At 37.1% G+C, this 17,522-nt stretch overlaps 2 protein-coding genes and 3 non-coding genes across 5 annotated transcripts in view; 1 reads left to right on the forward strand and 4 right to left on the reverse strand.

The window, feature by feature from the left end:
* Nucleotides 1-4,930: 4,930 nt before the first annotated feature.
* LOC127631849 (uncharacterized) lies at nt 4,931-6,518 on the reverse strand. The gene is made up of 5 exons (XM_052110226.1): nt 6,402-6,518; nt 6,001-6,084; nt 5,832-5,911; nt 5,365-5,442; nt 4,931-5,262 (listed from the first exon to the last, which is right to left on the reverse strand). The coding sequence occupies exons 1-5, from the start codon at nt 6,513-6,515 to the stop codon at nt 4,977-4,979; spliced, it is 642 nt and encodes a 213-aa protein (XP_051966186.1). The 5' UTR covers nt 6,516-6,518; the 3' UTR covers nt 4,931-4,976.
* Nucleotides 6,519-9,095: 2,577 nt separating this feature from the next.
* On the reverse strand, nt 9,096-9,167 carry trnap-ugg (transfer RNA proline (anticodon UGG)). Its single transcript has one exon. It is a non-coding gene; the product is annotated as a tRNA-Pro (tRNA).
* A 303-nt stretch (nt 9,168-9,470) lies between these two features.
* trnaw-cca (transfer RNA tryptophan (anticodon CCA)) lies at nt 9,471-9,542 on the forward strand. Its single transcript has one exon. It is a non-coding gene; the product is annotated as a tRNA-Trp (tRNA).
* A 192-nt stretch (nt 9,543-9,734) lies between these two features.
* Nucleotides 9,735-9,806, reverse strand: trnap-agg (transfer RNA proline (anticodon AGG)). Its single transcript has one exon. It is a non-coding gene; the product is annotated as a tRNA-Pro (tRNA).
* Nucleotides 9,807-11,209: 1,403 nt separating this feature from the next.
* The window catches only part of LOC127631838 (uncharacterized), a 94,050-nt gene continuing 87,737 nt past the window's right edge, over nt 11,210-17,522 (reverse strand). Inside the window, exons 14-20 of the mRNA XM_052110209.1 lie at nt 14,211-14,465; nt 13,865-14,110; nt 13,246-13,503; nt 12,842-13,147; nt 12,445-12,714; nt 12,247-12,330; nt 11,210-12,161 (exon numbers count right to left, since the gene is read on the reverse strand). Coding sequence (XP_051966169.1) covers nt 12,095-12,161; nt 12,247-12,330; nt 12,445-12,714; nt 12,842-13,147; nt 13,246-13,503; nt 13,865-14,110; nt 14,211-14,465 — 1,486 coding nt within the window. The 3' untranslated portion in view covers nt 11,210-12,094. The remainder of the gene's footprint in view (nt 12,162-12,246; nt 12,331-12,444; nt 12,715-12,841; nt 13,148-13,245; nt 13,504-13,864; nt 14,111-14,210; nt 14,466-17,522) is intronic.

A 17,522-nucleotide genomic window follows, 5' to 3' on the forward strand; every position in this document is an offset into this window, starting at 1 on the left:
TTTGGCTTTCCATTAAGGTAAGAAAACAGCAAGAGCATGATTGTCTTTTTATCAAAATTCATTGACCAAAAACATTTGACTTTGTCTCTGTTTCTTATGTGATTATTTAGAGTTAGAGGAGACCAAGGGGTCGAAAATGTCGGCATTGCTCAATGCATGTTCACTGTTCAGTGGCTGTGGCAGAGCAAGCTACATGTCGGGAAAAAGTGTGCATAATCAAAGGTAAATATCAAAGTTATGTTTCTTTTAGGTAACCCTAACACATACCCCCACCCCCCGTCAGTCACGAACACTTTTGTTTCACACAAAAGACAATGGAGGTGAATGTGCTTTTTATTTTTTGATGCTCAAAGCATTACTGTAACACCAACATCTCTGTCCTAGTAAATTTGGATAATCCGTAAATAGTCTTCACCAGAAATTATTTCATTAAAAATGATAAAAGTAAAAATTAATTCATTCTTATTCAAAATCATTCATTCTTATTGATGCCCAGCCAGGAGATTGGCAACAGCAATACAGTGAACACTGTGTAGTACCAAATCTTAAGGATACATCCTCACAGGAAGCATTAATCCTTCCTACGTCTAAAGAGATGCAGTGTCCAAATAAGGTTATTGTTCACGACTCTATACATGTGGGGAGACTGAGTCTTGTATATTTGTTCAAATCAAGAACATTGACTGAAAATTAGTGCTTACCTACGTTAACCTGAGTAAATGTTTCCCACACATGGACTTTACTTGGACGGGCCACCCAGGTAGCCTGGGTATATTTGGCAACCCCAGAGAAACACTTTCTACAGAGAGTCTATCTGTAATGAAACAAAATATAGATGATTTCAACCTTTTGTTTCCTAGGTAATGGATGGCAGTGAACCCCTGGCTGCGATTGTACTTTTTAATCTGGTGCACTTTTTGTATTTTTGATCTCAAAGGGTGGAGCGCTTATGGCGTGACGTGTGGATGGCAGTAACAAGGGTATATTATGAGTTACTTCATGGTCTTGAAGAGGAGTGCCTGCTTGATCCCTCCAACAGCCTTCAGCTATTCTGTGCCCAGTACATATTTGTACCACGCCTCCAAATGGACCTCGACACTTTTACAGCCGGGTGGGATAACCATCCTCTGCTGAACGGAACAAAACCTGACTCCCAATCAACTTTGGACCATTGGATTGCTCCAGTATCCTGTGGCTGCTCCAGAGAATCTAGAGGTAGACCTCAAAAATGTTGAATCCAAGCTATTTTAATCAGGTTTACCCATTGTCTCCTATTTTTGCATTATTTGTCACAATTGTTTCAATCTTAAAATGTATCAAATCAGAAGTCTAAATACATTTTAACGGCAATTCAATATTTTTGTATTATAAACAAATTATAAGTAATTATTTGAAGATCAAATGTGTAAAGTACACAAGGCAATTGCAAAGTGTTAACAAAATTACTTGCCATTTATAGGATTTGCAAGATCACTTCTTGGATTTCAACCCTGACAGACAAGAAGCTGCCGCCGCTGCTGCTGCTAGTGGAGTAGTTCTACCACCCATCCAGTGCCCTCTGGGGCCACAGGCTATGGCTGGACTGAGGGAAGCCATCAATCCTATCAGTCCCTCCCAGGACAATGGAAAAGACATTTACAAGGCTGCGCTTGACTATGTAACACATCATTCAAACTTGGCAGGATAACATGCAGTCTGTAATATAAATGTTCAATGTTTTTTGTGACTTAAATGTTTTATCTGAAATTATTGTGGGGACGGTGTTGGATATGTTTTACTATGCAGTATATAAACAACTCAGTCTGCCATGGTAAAGATATCTAGTTTTATTCTGCCGTTACTTGTTTTAAACAACCAAATGAACCTCCCACAACTTTAAACAGTTTTTATTTGTTAAACATAAATCTAGTGTATGTAGATATTTCTAATCTGGCGTCTTAAATAGCATTAGACAGATCAACTCAACTCAACATGCTATGTTTGATGTCTTGGTAATGAAGAATTTAAAATAAAACTAGATTTGTACACTTTGATCTTCAGTGAAATGCATTTTTTAAAAGTGGAAAACTCATCAGTTCCCCTTTACAGTATAATGCTTTAGTTTAGAGTTTAGACACTCAAGGAAAACATTTCAGTTAATATTCACAATGAAAAAGAAAAATGATAAAGGCCATAGGCATTATGTTCATTTATTGTTTTGACATCAACCAAGTTAATTTTTGCTGCCGATTTAGTAAATGTAAACCCCCACACATTTGATTCCACTTGGATGACATGAATTTGCCCCATATACATGTTGAAACTAATGTGTATGTGGTAAACTGAACAATTTCAACTTTTCAATAGTACAAGTAACACTGAATTGAAGAACATCACATTTCAAGGTTTATATTACATGTACATTTGTCAGTGCTCTGTAAACAAAATGCAAATACAGAGTTCTTAAGACCTTTTTCGAATAAAGGGTCAGCAGTGGTCCCAACTTAAAACAATGGAAGAACCAAACACTAATGTTGAGCCATTTTTATGGTTTGATTTGTGCTAGCTGTCTTTTTTTTTGTTAAGACTCTCACAGAATAATAAATAGCTCACTGAACACATTTAACAAAAATGCCATTAGAAATGCCAAAAATTCACAATACTGCCTGATTTGGAGAAGTACACATCAGTGGTCAAAAAAATGACCTCTAAACTCGCCCAAAGTCTCTACCCATTCTGATTGCTACTGTCAATATATCTCTGAACTCCTTGTATGTTTTCATATGTTCAACGGGAATAGTTATTGTATTTGTGCAGGCACTTACAAGTGGGAAACAAATTTGGTGACCTGGCATTTTTTCATTACAGTGGTGTTCAAATCTTAGATTTATTTTAAAATCGGCCCTCTCTGATGGAAGAAGGGGCTTGTGCCTTTGTCCAGTTAACCACTGCATCACTGTCGGGACAGACAGGCTCACGTGTGTTTGTTGATTCCAGTGCCCTTCTTGACTAAGCAGCTCCTCTTGGGTCAGAGGCTCACACATTTGCTGGTCTTCATTCTGACCTGCATGATAAAACAAATCAGAGTAGTTGAGTACAATGATGTAAAAATCAAACACTGCAAGAAGCCAACCCTATTTACCAATCTACATGATTTATCCCAAAGGCCTATTTCAACTAACCTTGCTGCATTCATTTCTATTTAATATAAAAAACAAAACAATGATAGGAATAGTTCTAGAATAATGTTATCCAAAAGAATTCCAGATATACAGTATGACATCTTTTGACTACATTTGTAGTATATACTATGTTGTCACTACAGGCATATTTTTCCATTCAACATTGGAGGGACACATTAATCTTAAACAATATTCCTGTATTCTGGGAATTTATGGTGGAAATATCTTTCTTAAGAAACATGTATTTTGATTGTAACTTATGTCTTTGGGATGTGGAGGGCAAAGTCCAGAAAGTCTCTAGTGAAGTTCAAAACCTGGACCATTTTTCCATAAGCATTGCCCACCCACCACTAACCACAACATTAATGTTTCTAAAAGGAAATATATTGATGGTCCTTTTTGTGGAGTGCTAATATTCAGCTCCCTAATCAAAGATGGAGAACAAATTTGTATAGTACTTCAACATGTGATAAAGACAGTTTAAATCAAACCTGTGATTTCCAGGTCTTGTAGAAAGTCCTGGAGGAAGTTGATGATTGCATTTTCTCTTGCTTGCCTTGGACTTCCCTTCTCACTCAGCTCAGGGACTAGGATACTCATTATGTAATCAGCATCCGGCTGGGGTGGTGGGGCAAAAGGAAAAAAAAGAGGTGGGTTGACTACACAGAAATACCACAGTCCACTTTACATGACTTTGTATTCTTCCAAAACAAAAAAGGTTAAGAAAAGCAATAACAGTCACAAAAATATAATAGTATCAATCATAAAGAGATACAGCTCTACTACTACAACCTGTAGGGTTTCTAAGATTATAATCAAGTACATAGCAGTAAAGCAAATCAGGATGATTTAATGTCCAGCATCCTTACTCTGTCATCATCCTCTTTGGGGACAAACAGGTTTGAGCAGAGAGTTTGATGCTTCCCAATCACATCCAGAAGGTTGTATACCTTCATCCCATTTCTAATTTGCTGAAGCATAGGAGTCAGACGCATTGTAGCATGCAAAACAATGGCTCTATCGAGAACAGGGAACAAAGTTTTGCAGAAGACTCATAAATAAAAGGGAAATATGCTATTTTCCACACAACTAAATTAAGACTAAGACAAGGCTGTACAAATTTATATTTTAAATTCAAATGCATTTCTAAAAACAGTAATAACACTATACTGTTAAAGTGGCTACTGATGCGGTGTGCATCAAAATTAATTATATAAAAATTGTTTCTCTGGAAAATAAATGCCGACCTTATGATACTGTCCTTTTGGTCCAACTTAAGCAAACCTGTGTAACCACAACTCACGATTTCATCTGTGAACTGTGTCAGATCAGTTGCTGACTCCACCTAAAATTACAACAAACACATTAATAGTAAAGCAATGAAATGTACATTAAGAAAAGCCTTTAATGGTTTTGCAGATGTACTCACCCTTTCTATGAGTAAAGCATATTCAAGATCATCCAAGTCATCTTTGGTCAGCTGCAGATCATCAGTCCCCTGTTGTAAGAAACTGGTAACACCAATTTCTGAAGAAGCATGGTGCTGGGCCACCCTGAGCTAGGCTGACAGAAAATATTTCTCCTGCAGTTCTGCAAGTCATCAACAAACAGTGCAGACATTGTAATTGCACCTTTTTACTTTTGTATAAATTGCATAATGTAGGACAACTTTAAAACAATGCTAACCTGTAGAAACCATTTTCTAGGTCACAAATCGAGTAGACAGGACTCTTTCCCTTCTTGCCACTGCCCTCAAACAGTCAGCCTCTCAATACCATGCATCATTTCTAAATAATTGATGACAGAAAACACAGTTCAGTAAATAAAAAATACTGCACCTATGAACCTGATTTCAGTAGTGTTTGGTGCCAGAGGTTGTCCTAAATATACATTACCAGTCAAAAATTCTTTACTTAATGCTCCAGTGTCGATTCCAGCTTCGCCAATAAAAGTCACATTGAGTTTGTTAACAGGTGAGCCCTTCTTCTGTCTCTGCCACTGAATTAGGCCTCTTTGGAAAAGGTTGTCCCGGGTGATGCAGATCTTAAAATCTTTGCTTGCATCTACTTGGCTTGCAAGCCACTGGAGTACATCATCATCACTATTAAAAAGCAGCAAAAAATAAAAAATTACTTAACTTTGAATTTAATGACATCTTAAGCAAATGACTGATGAAAAAAGAAGTAATTAGCCTAAATTTCACCTAGACATGTCGGCCATAGATAAGCTTCCCTCATGTAGCACACAGCTGTCTGAACTGTAGTTCAACGTGTCTTGTAGACTGAAAAGGGTCAACAAAAACACATTAAAACTTTCAATTTTCAATAATAATACATCAATGTTTATATTTCAGCACACCTGAAAAACAATGGCATTCTACTGATGTTATTTTGGCATTCTAAAAGGCATTCTACTGATGTTATTTTGGACCTATTTGTAAACCTAGATGCCCATTGAGTGACCCTGCCATTGCAATCTTGTGCTATCACAGTGTTTCTTGTGCATTATGAAGGATAAGACAAAACAAAGATGCAAATTATATTTAAATTAATCTGAAATTTCGGATGTAGTGCATTGTAGATTATTATATTATCTTACAAGGAGACACCGCTTTAACAGACAATATGTTGTGAAATAAAATGTATATGATAACATGATATAATGGCAAACCTTTCACCACACAGGCTTGCATGCAGAACAATTTCATCTGATGGAAAGCAGGCACAACATATAGGGCATTCCTTTCTATCCTGTAGTAGACAACATATATTCAAATCAATTTCATCAGGTCTCTCTGCAATTTCACATATTTTTCAAGATATCAGCTCAAAATTATTACCTGGTCACAATCTCTGGACTCCTTGTTAGGGTGAACAGGTGGTGAGTTTGTGACAGAAAGAACCTGGACCTCATTTTGACAGTCCTGTAAAGTAACAGACAGCTGTACCATAAATGCATAGGAGAAATAATCAATGCTACGACATGGATACCTTAAGATAAAAATTTACAGACACTTTTTTGCAAGCAGAATATGATCTCGATTGTCTTAAAAACAGAGAAACAGAAAGCACTTTATGAAGTTATCTTACTACGGTACAGGGTTTAATTCTTGCTTCCTAACGTCAAAATCGAATTTAGCATCATTAGTATATTTTATTCTTCACTTACACACATATATTGAGGTTTTATGTGTTAGGACATAGTGTTACCATAGACAAAAACAATATGATGATATTTTACCATATACATGTATTGTTTTGCAATATCTTCTCTGTTATATGCATTAACATCATCATCATCTGCTGCAGACTCCATACAATCCTCGATGTGCAATGCTAGGATATGCAGAGGCATGTTTTCTTTGCACACTTGGCATGCAGCCTTAGGCATTTTTGAAATTCAGTGGCATCAGATGGCAGTGGAGTAAGATCAAGGTCCTGCTGCAGTGGAACAATGTACATGGTCGTCTTCCCAGCACCGAAACACTGCGAATAAGTCTACCAGTATAACCATCTATATCAGGAGGAATGGCAAGCAATTTCCTTCTACCGTGGCCACCTGCACCACAGAAAGTGAGAGAAAGAATTTTGAATGTTAGTGTTCCTGCACCATCAAAATGAAAGGTGTTTGAAAATGGTATACACCTGAAGCCTTGTAGAACAACCACCCTTCCACCCCCTCCATTTTGGGATATTCTTCAATGAGAATTTTATTTACCTGAGAAATAATAACAGAATGGGAAAAGGAGGTTTAAAAAGGACAGTATAAAAAACAAAACAAATAACAGTATAATACTTTAAATTGTTTTGTATAGTAATAGCATCATAATAACTATATTGACAAGTTTATTAATAACAATAATAATAATAATAATAATAATGTGTTACTGTAATGCCAAAAGAAGATTAATTTCAATTAAAAGAGTGGTTGTAATACCATTTCATGGCTCATATCATCCGTCAAAGTGAGGGACCTCTTCCCCAACCCTGCTTGGCTCAACTCCAGCTCTTCAGCTGCAGAAGGTGTGCTGGTACAGCCCTTATTCACCAAATATACATACACACTGAATATCTTACAGACTTTCGGCTTCCCTGGAGTGGTTTGTAAGGGTGAAAGCAGTTTTTGCCTTTCTTTTTGGTAAAGAAGCCAGGAAATGACCTGCATGTTTAGGAGGTTAACAGTAAGTGTATAAATCAACATTATGAAATACAACTCTCCATCAAATAAGTCAAACATATGATCACAAATAAGTTAAATGACACCTGGTCATCTCCTCCTGCACAGTTTGTTTTGTTGTTTGTGCTTGCTGTCGACTCTGGTGCTCATGCAATGGATTCTGCTGTGCTGGGGTGTGATGCTGCTGAATGTTTTGTGTTAGCACGTTTATGAGGCCTTGTGCAGCAGCAATAACACTGGCCTCCAACTCCTAAAGAAGAAGAAAGAAGACATCAAAGGACTGGACACTTAACATTAGCTACCATTTACCCATCGTCCCCATTTAGTTAGTTAGTTCATTCTTTATTTCAGACGCATGGGTCCATATAAACGCTCTGGCTCATCTGCCAGTGGCAGGTAAACTGAGAAAAGCAGTAATATGTATTACATGTTCCAGTCGACGTCTAAAAAACAGCATAACTGCCGTTAAAAGTTAACCAAACCGGCCAGGTTGCACGTGAATAAACATGTAAATGGCAGGGGAAAAACAGACTTACTTGTGGTTTGGAAGTTCCAGGTAAACTAGACATTTTTTTTATTTTTATTTTTTATAACGCCACCATACAAGAGCCTTCAGAGCAGACGGCGCGGGTTCCAGAAAAGTGACGCAGGCCTACTTCTTCAGTATGCCTATATGCAAATTATATGCAAACTATGCTCTACTTACCCCTCCCTCAGACTCCTCCCACTCTCCACGCCAAAACAGTGACAGAAAGTTGAAACTGAAAATCAGTGACACTGAAAAAAAACTGACATTGTAAAAAAACCTGTCACTGAAAAAGAGTGACATGATGAAAAAATCTTAAGATTGTCATCGAAAAATACAAATAAATCCCAATAAAATAAAATAATATTTGTAAGATTTTAATTTTTTAATTTTTTCAGTGCCAATACTTGTTTCAATGCCAACACAACTGTTTACAATACAAATGTTTCAATGCCAATGTTTCCTTTTTCAGTTCTGCTTTTGTTTTCAATACCAATTTTAATTTTTGATGCCAAATTTTAAAGTCACTGTTCTGGCTCCATACATATTTAGCCTATAAAATCACAGTTATGTGAATAAGCACACATTTATTCCAAAAGTCTACAATGAAATGAAAACTCTCACAAATATAATATTATTTATTGATAGAATTAACAGTAGGTGGTTGTATCATAAAGACATAAAAAAATGCAACAAACATAGGTTCTGTTTGTCCATTTTCAAAATATAACTAAACAGTCACGAAATTTGCCTTTCTCCTCTAGAATACATCCTACTGATAAAACGCGCTAAAAACTATAGTTTTGAGCCTTAGCGCTCTCCGTAGTACCTCAGTGGGAGTTGCTTTGGCATGACTGCAAATAGCGTTCCAGAGATGTCCGAGAGTGGACTGACTTGCTATAAAGACTTTGGTAATATAAATCGGTTTCGATTGGTCGAAACTGCCCGCCGCCATAGTTGTAGACGATGCATGTCAAGTTCAACGAACCTTGAGTGTCTCCGTTGACGCTGAAGGCATTAGGCAAGCTAAACTTTATCTAAAAACAACACGTCAAGATATAGTCACTCAAATGTTCACGGAGGTGTAATGAAGTGAAGATAAGCTTGATTGAAACTTTCAAACTTTGAGCTGGATGTAGGACTTTAAACAACAGTGTTGTTTTAACTGCTTTAGCACTAAGCAGTTGTCAGAATATTTTGCAGTTATTTAGATACTTTGAAAAAGATAAGTAGGGCTCGTCCGGGATTTGAACCCGGGACCTCTCGCACCCAAAGCGAGAATCATACCCCTAGACCAACGAGCCATGATGCTGGTTCGAAAGACAAAGCATTAAGAATGTCTAGTCCTGTAGACGTTAGATTAAATTGAAACATTGAAAACTTGTTGCACTGTGGAGGAATCAGAATCAAAAGGAACTTTAATGCCACGTGTGCTCACGTACACACGGCATTTTATTTAGGTGATAAGAGAAACAAGCAAGTGCACACAGAACCTTACAGCGAGACACAATATAAAACAAGGTAAGAGTATAACAGTTATAGTAGGGGTGCATTTTATAATGCTAATTAAATATATATTAATAAAATGATTAACAATTTCAGGAATCGACCTCGTGGCGCAACGGTAGCGCGTCTGACTCCAGATCAGAAGGTTGCGTGTTCAAATCACGTCGGGGTCAGAGTTACTATTTTATTATTATGCAATCAGCAATAGTTCAGTGTTTCAGCCGCCGTAAACACATGTTGGATATAGTCTGCCTCAGTTGGTTACAACATACTTTCATTATTACACAGGTAAAGTGGTCAGTAAAATGTTACTAAGGAGAAAGTTATAATTATGCATTACTTATCTAAAGTAGGAAAAAAAAGTTGGACTCGTCCGGGATTTGAACCCGGGACCTCTCGCACCCTAAGCGAGAATCATACCCCTAGACCAACGAGCCACGCGGTGAGACGTATTCTCCCACAGCATTATCCCGGCACAACTCGTGCTCGATTTAAAAGAATCTGCTATAGTACATAGTGCAATCTGGAATACACAGACTTTCGTGAGACTATGCAGAATTGATTTACTTAAATTGGTTAGTATTTTTTACATAATTGAGACGGCCTACAGAGAGGTCCAGCACCTATCATCGTGGTGCACTGACAATAACATGGCTCTCAACACTAAGAAGACCAAAGAGCTCATTGTGGACTTCAAAGTCTAAAGCTGGCACACACACACCCATTTATATCAACGGGACTGAGGTGGAGCGTGTAACCAGGTTCAAGTGTCTGGGTGTCCACATCTCTGAGGACCTCTCTTGGACCCTCAACACCTCTACACTGATCAAGAAGGCTCACCAGCGTCTCTTCTTTCTGAGGAGATTCAAGAAGGTCCACCTGTCTCTTCAGATCCTGGTGAATTTATACCGCTGCACCATCGAGAGCATACTCACTAACTGTGTCTCAGTTTGGTATAGCAACTGCTCTGCCCATGACCGGAAAGCACTGCAGAGGGTGGTGAAAACCCTCTGCTGTGCTCCATCCCCTCCATCGAGGCCATCCAGGGTAAGCGATGCTTTCAGGTCTCTCCGCACCCGTACCAGCAGGTTCAGAGGAAGCTTCTTTCCTGCAGCTGTCACCCTACTGAACTCTAGTTCTGCATCCCAGTGACAATTGACTATCCTATCCCACCCATTCTGTTCTATTATTTATTTAATACTGTAATAACACCTATACATAGCGATATTCTACTACTCTTCATCCTGTACATATACTTAGACTTACTGCTCTTATAATGTTTCCACACTGCACATAGCTGTACATATCTGTCTATATGGTTCATACAGATTATCCATATTTACTCTGTTTTTCTTACTATATATTCTGCTAATACACTGCATACATCTATATTATTCTACTACTATTTTAAATGTCACTGCTACTACATTGCACATATCTGTACATGTTGTTCATACACTGCTCATATTACATAGACATATTTATTCTGCTCTTATAACACTGCAATATATTTATTGTCCTGCCTATGCACCACCTGTCTATACTTGATTATCAGATTGCACTTTTCTGCTTTTTTGCACTTCTGGTTGGATGCAAACTGCATTTCGTTGTCTTTGTACTTAAACTCTGCACAATGACAATAAAGTTGAATCTAATCTAATCTAATCTATATATATATATATATAGTTAGGAATATTTGGAATATCGTTGTGGTCCCAAAATTCCCTGGTCCCTCCAATTTATGTAGCATGTGCCCGGTGAGGTTACAGCCGTGAGTCTGTGCCTCTGAAGACTTCCGGAAGGGAGGAGAAAGAACAACAACACACACAGTGTCTATATTCAATCTGCTCGAAGTTTATTACAGCAAGCATAATATTTATACCTTTCATAGAACAAAGAACAACCAATAGAAAAGTGACAGCAAGGCTTGCATGCTCAAGGACAAAAATTGTTGATACCAGAATAGTACAGGAATAAAATCATATACGGCAGCCCTAGATATTTGTTATGTCTATATCTGAGATATTTAGCTCATGAAAAAGGAGTATGTGCTCGTTGGAGCACAGAATATTCCAAAAGAGGATAAGATAAGAGAAACTAACAACATCTACGGAAGGTCATGGACTCTTCGAGCGCGTGGTGTCCTTCTGTGGATTGCACACATACATACAGAGTTAGATGTCAAACTAAAGACAGCATGTACAATTCATATTTCTCACATATACATATATATATACAGGCACTAGACTGGAGTGTAGATTGTGACACATTAATCAAGCGAGTCGGTTCTTTAAACAAATCACTCGAAACAACTCACCAATTTACGATTGATCAGTTTGAGGGATCCTCACTGAATAAACTCAATGAATCATTCAGAGGTTATATGATGCTTCATACAGTAGTAGCTCAAGGTACACATTTGCAGCACTTCTGTTGTAATGAACAATTTTAATAAAAAATTTAATGTTACTAATATAGTATTGTATGTATACTAGAGACCCTGCTGCAAAAGCAGAATTCAAAAACAGTAGTTATTGTTAATGTTTACTGCACGAAAATATAAGAACATCAAAATCAGTCTTACAGCTCTATTACCATAAAGAATATAAACATCATAATTTCAATCCATTAAATCTGGAGCTATACAACATGTGTTTCGTCATGTTTGGAGTTATTTACAACACGTCATTTGTATAACAAATCAACAGATTATGATCGAGAGTCTTCACCATATTTCAAACCGATTGTCTGTGATGAACAGTTTTCTATCTTTAATTTTGTTTCCAAAGAGTCTGCAAAGACAAAACAGAACTTTTATTAACAAAACCTACAGTAATACAACCCTCACACACACACACATAATAAACACACACTTACCGTACAGACTGAATATTGCTGTGAGTGGAGACAATACTGTGGATTATTTCTGCTGATTCATCAGTTATTTTATTGTGACTCAGACTAGAAGAAAATAAAAACAGATAGAAAGAGTACATTAACACAGAATGAAATTCAGAAATGTGTTTATTCTCTCACTACTTCTGTCTCTCTGTATTCCTGATCTGTGTAACTCACTCCAGAGTCTGAGTCTTGTGCAGGTGTGTTATCAGTGGTTTCATGCATTCATCAGTGAGGTTGCAGTGGCTGAGATCCAGTTCTGAAAGCCCTTCAGAATATTCCAGAAACAGCGCCAGCTCTTCACAAGCTTTCAGATCCATCTGAGTGTGACTGAGGTCCATCTCATCTTCCAAAGCCTGAGAAAGAGCCTTAAACCACCTCAAAGAGCTCCTCTTAGTTCCTTTACTAATACAAGCCAGAAATCGCAGCAGCAGAGATTTACTACAGCTGAGAGAGAGAGAGGGAGAGAGATAGAGCGAGAGAGAGCGAGCGCATTTTGTAAACTGACATTTACTTGGATTTTTTTAATGTCAAATTATTTATGAAGGGGTCCTGTATAAGTCACTGCTGTTACCTTAGCCGGACTTGAGGTAGAATTGGCAGCAACTGTTTCAGGCTTGTTTCAGAGACCTTACAGTCCTGTAGGACCAACTTCACAATACTTTGAGTTTGTTGAAGCACAGATGAGATTATTTTACAGTATTTAGTGGTCAGGTTAAAATTATCTTGATTTTTCTGTGTGTTTGTCAGGTCCAGAGAAGAGCAGCAGGAGAAGTCCAGTGTGTTCTGAAGAGAAGAGAGCAGAACAGCTGCTGCCTCCTGCTGGAGATCAGAGGAACTGCAGCAATGAAGCAGCTTCAACAACAGCTGCCTGTCAACACTATAATAACACACAATAATAAATAATATTAACACACTCTTGAGAACAACAACAGTAGTATTTATAAGTATAATATAAGAGCTGTTAAACCAATAAACCTAAGTTCAGAGACTCTCTTGAGTAAAGGCAGAATGCTCTCTAGCTCCCCCTCTGGTATGGAGGTCCAGAACAGGTTGAGTTTGACAGCATTGCAGTGCTCGAGAGTGAAGCGCAGTGCAGCACAGTGAACGGAGTCCAACACTCTGCTGTTCAGGTTGATGTAACTCTCTGATGAACTCAACAGACTGGACACATACTGAGGAGAACGAGTCTCATAAATCTTCATCATGATGGACATTGTAAAGCTGGGGCTCAACCTGAGGAGGATAAAAGTCAATCAATAGAATCTGTTTGAAGAATTTACATTTTACATTTATGCATTTGGCAGACGCTTTTATCCAAAGCGACTTACAGAGCCCTTGTTACAGGGACAATCCCCCCGGAGCAACCTGGAGTTAAGTGCCTTGCTCAAGGACACAATGGTGGTGGCTGTGGGGATCGAACCAGCAACCGTCTGATTAACAGTTTAGTGCTTTAGACCACTACACCACCACTCCAATTTATTTTGCTACTCAATTAATACACATTTTGAAGAACAGAGGAGTAAACTGTATGTTTGTAATAAACAAGTAACTACAATTAATTCAATGGATGTTGTTAGTGAGTGGATTCTTTTACCTTATAAACTGGATTCTGTCCAGCAAATGCAGAAGTTCCCTGATGTTTTCAGAAGAGATTTTGATCTTTCTGAAGTCAAGTTTGAAATTTAGACTTTTGCATTGTAGTAGATAGTGAATCACTTCCCAGCTCAGTGAGCAGGAAGACAGATCTTCAAACACCTTCTCCAGGAATAAGCGTGTCAGTTCATGATCATGTGCTTCAAACACCATTTCAACCAGGTGCTGCAGAGTCTCTTTAGAAAACCTAAACAAAAACAAAGGAGTTGCAAAGGACACTTGATAATTTGTGAAACAAGTTGGCATATTCACAAAAACAAAGCCAAGCAACTGTGCTAAACTCAGACCTGATAGTCAGGGGTCTCTGAACACACAACAGAGGAGTTAAAGGCAGAGCCTCTATTTTGCACTTCGTAAGATCCAGACACTGGACAGCCCACAGACTCAGGAGAATAGATAACTTGCTCAGGATTCTGGAGTGATATTGCTTTAAGGTCTTTGTGTTTCTCATGACCAGAGAAAGCTCCTCAACTGCCAAAGAGCTGCAATCATCCACTGACCTCAGAGCTCTGACAATCTTCAACAATATATCTTTCCTCAAGCTGCCAACAACAAAGTAAACATGTATGAGAAATTTCTCACTAGATCAGTGTTATTATATTTAATGAAAAAACGAAATAAAAACATTTGCGTTAACAAAATTGAAGTTATTGGAAAAAACTGAAACAAAATTTAAAAACTTTTTCATAACTCCAAAATAACTAAAATAAAAATAAAAAGGGTTAGTGTTAGTTTTTGATATACTAGGGTGAATATGGGCAAAGTGGGACACTTGAAAATGTTTCCATTTGTTGACACTTTTCATTATTATCCAAACACACATAACCTAATACTATATCTTTGAAGAAATCTTAGGATGTCTTCTACTCTAGTCAAAAGAAAAACAATTAAGAAATGCTTGCTACTTTGAAGTGGAACCTTTGAAGACCTTCTTTTCACCAAATCCCAGATTTTTTAAGTAGTAATGTGGGAACGAGGGAAAATTATTCTCTAGAAAATATCTAAAAGTATTTGGAATTATTTTTTATATTTTCTTATACACTTTTACATCATGTGGCTCGGGATAGGGAAGTTTGGGGCCCCCTGCTGGAACTGCTGCCCCCGCGACCTGACTTCGGATAAGCGGTTGAAGATGGATGGATGGACTTTTACATCATACATCATTTACTTTAGCATTGCTTTTCCCACCGGTGGTCATGAAATGAGCTCTGCCAAACATCTCAAAGTAAAATCATCAATTTAACACTAGAGCAGCCCAGCATGCGGTCATCTGACCATTGTGCTTTAAGAAAAAATAAATCTTTGCACTCTATCAAATTCCAGGGCCCTACATTTTTGACTTTTCGAAGAAATTTGAGTTTTATCATCCAGTGCGCTTAAATTTTCAAAATCACACCAGGAAAAGCTAGTTTGAAGGTATTTTTCTTCTAATTCTGTGAATTGACGGCCGCCTCGCTTTCACATCATGTTTATTTGTGCCGTTCAAGGCTGCAATTCTCGTTTCTTCCAGCAGATGATGCAGGGGCTCAGTTGTAGTCCTACAATAAGGTAGTCCTACAATTTGTATGCATGTGTGTAGCAAATTACATATATATAACTAAATACAATATATATACACATTTAAAATATAGACAGTAGGCCTATAGTCTACATATTTAAAATAACGCAAATATCTATGTGAATATATTGTGTAAATATTCATAAATTTTTGTTATCAATTATTTCGATATCAATTTCTAATAAAATACCATTCAGGTATTTTCATTCTTTAAAAAAATATTTTCATTGAATAAATGTAACTTTTTACATCCAGATTTAATCTGTTTGCATTACCGTTTCAGAATATTTAAGAAGCCATTATTATTATCTTAATATTATAATTATTATTATGATTATGATATAAGAACAATGATAATTATTTTTGTGTGCGCAATTATGTCCAGTTTGTTCATGAACAGATTTCGTGTTTATTAAAAAAAAAGTTTGCCTATAAATACTTATAGTGCTTATAGTATATATATATACACTCTGCCAGGTATGTAAGCGACTTGTCTGTGGCACATGCTCCAAGAAGCCACAAAAGGTGTGTTTGGAATGTTGACAAAATTGGTCGGTTTGGAAAATGACACATGACACGGTCATTGAGGGGGAGTGCACTCTAGATTTTGGCTGTCAGTTGAGTATACCGGCACATAGAATACATAAATAGCACTAATATAGTATTTTTTTTTTTTTTTTTTTATTCGGGTAGAATATATTTGTATTTTATCTCGTGTATTATAGCAGAATGCATAGTATAATGGAAAATTCATATATTTTTGTAGCCTATATCCCTATTTACTAAATATGTACTATTTAAAGTTTTGCCTCTTTTTACAGTTGTTTTTCAAGTTCAATAAATGGTAAAAATGCAGCCTCATGTCTTTATTGTATATTACACACACAAAACAATGACACTTATACACCATATGCCATTTTCACAATAGAGTCAAAGAGTGTCTCCCACTTCAGGTCCTGTGAGATTGTAGTGCCCAGCAACATGAATGCCCAAATTAGCATTCCATTGTGTGTCGGAGAGGGGGTTGGGATGTTGAAAATGTATATGGTGGAGTTACAAACATCTCAACATTCACAGTTCAAATTACTGATTCAATAGCATGTGTAAACACGTGCATGGAAAAGAAAGCTTTTTCATCTTATTTCCATGTAAATACATGTTACGATGTTGAGAATTCAAAGATTTAATTACGAATAAGAGCACTAAATTTATACTGTATACACTACAATTATTATTGATTATATTATAATCATTTTTATTGCAAGACAAAGAACACCTTTGCTAAAAATAAATATAAATGATAATTAATAATTCAAACAGATAACAGATTCAATTCTATTGTATAAAACAGATCGAAGTTAACGCAATTAAATGAGCAGAAATCATGAAAGATTTCTCAGTGCTCAAGAAAAAAAAGTTCCCATGATGAAATTGTAATATTTAATCAATCATATTTTGGCTTGTATAATGGTGATAAATATTCATATCACACACACACACACACACACACCCACACCCACACACACGCATCTCCAGTTACAAGCCTTCACTCAACGTAATTTATGCCAAACTAGAACTAAATATAGTAGCATTTCCTAAAATAAGTGTAAGACAATGTTGCCAGGACAAATGGATCTGGATCAACCATAGACAGAATGTCGATAAATTCGGTCAGTAAGCATTTATAGGACAACTGCTGCTCACAGTGACATTTTTAAGACCAATCCATTGGCTACGCGCAAGAGGCATCATCTAGCGATCATTATGTGTCAGTAGCAGTGTCCCTGTCTGAAGACTAGGCAGTCATCTGACCCCTTAAGTCACGCTATTCATAGGTTACAGTGGCTCGGCACTTCTAGTGTTAAAACCTCAAAAAGTTAAAGAGATAATTTATCATTCTAAAGTAATATAATCAGTTTTGGGTGAGATCAGACCAAAATATAACTCCTTTTACACTGTACATCTTATAATTGCAGCCTGATGGAACGATCATGAGTTCAAGCTCGATTACACTTCGAGTTCGCAGAGTGCTAGATGGCGC

Source organism: Xyrauchen texanus, chromosome 38 (assembly GCF_025860055.1).
Source record: "Xyrauchen texanus isolate HMW12.3.18 chromosome 38, RBS_HiC_50CHRs, whole genome shotgun sequence".
Classification (NCBI taxonomy): Eukaryota; Metazoa; Chordata; class Actinopteri; order Cypriniformes; family Catostomidae; genus Xyrauchen; species Xyrauchen texanus.

What these genes read in the sequence shown, in the direction of transcription:
- LOC127631849 (XM_052110226.1), bottom strand. Translation starts at nt 6,515, where the DNA reads ATGCCTCTGCATATCCTAGCATTGCACATCGAGGATTGTATGGAGTCT. An exon ending in CAAAACAATACATGTATATG is followed by an intron (nt 6,085 to 6,401) that starts GTAAAATATCAT and finishes GTTACTTTACAG; the next exon opens with GACTGTCAAAATGAGGTCCA. An exon ending in TCTATGGCCGACATGTCTAG is followed by an intron (nt 5,263 to 5,364) that starts GTGAAATTTAGG and finishes GCTTTTTAATAG; the next exon opens with TGATGATGATGTACTCCAGT.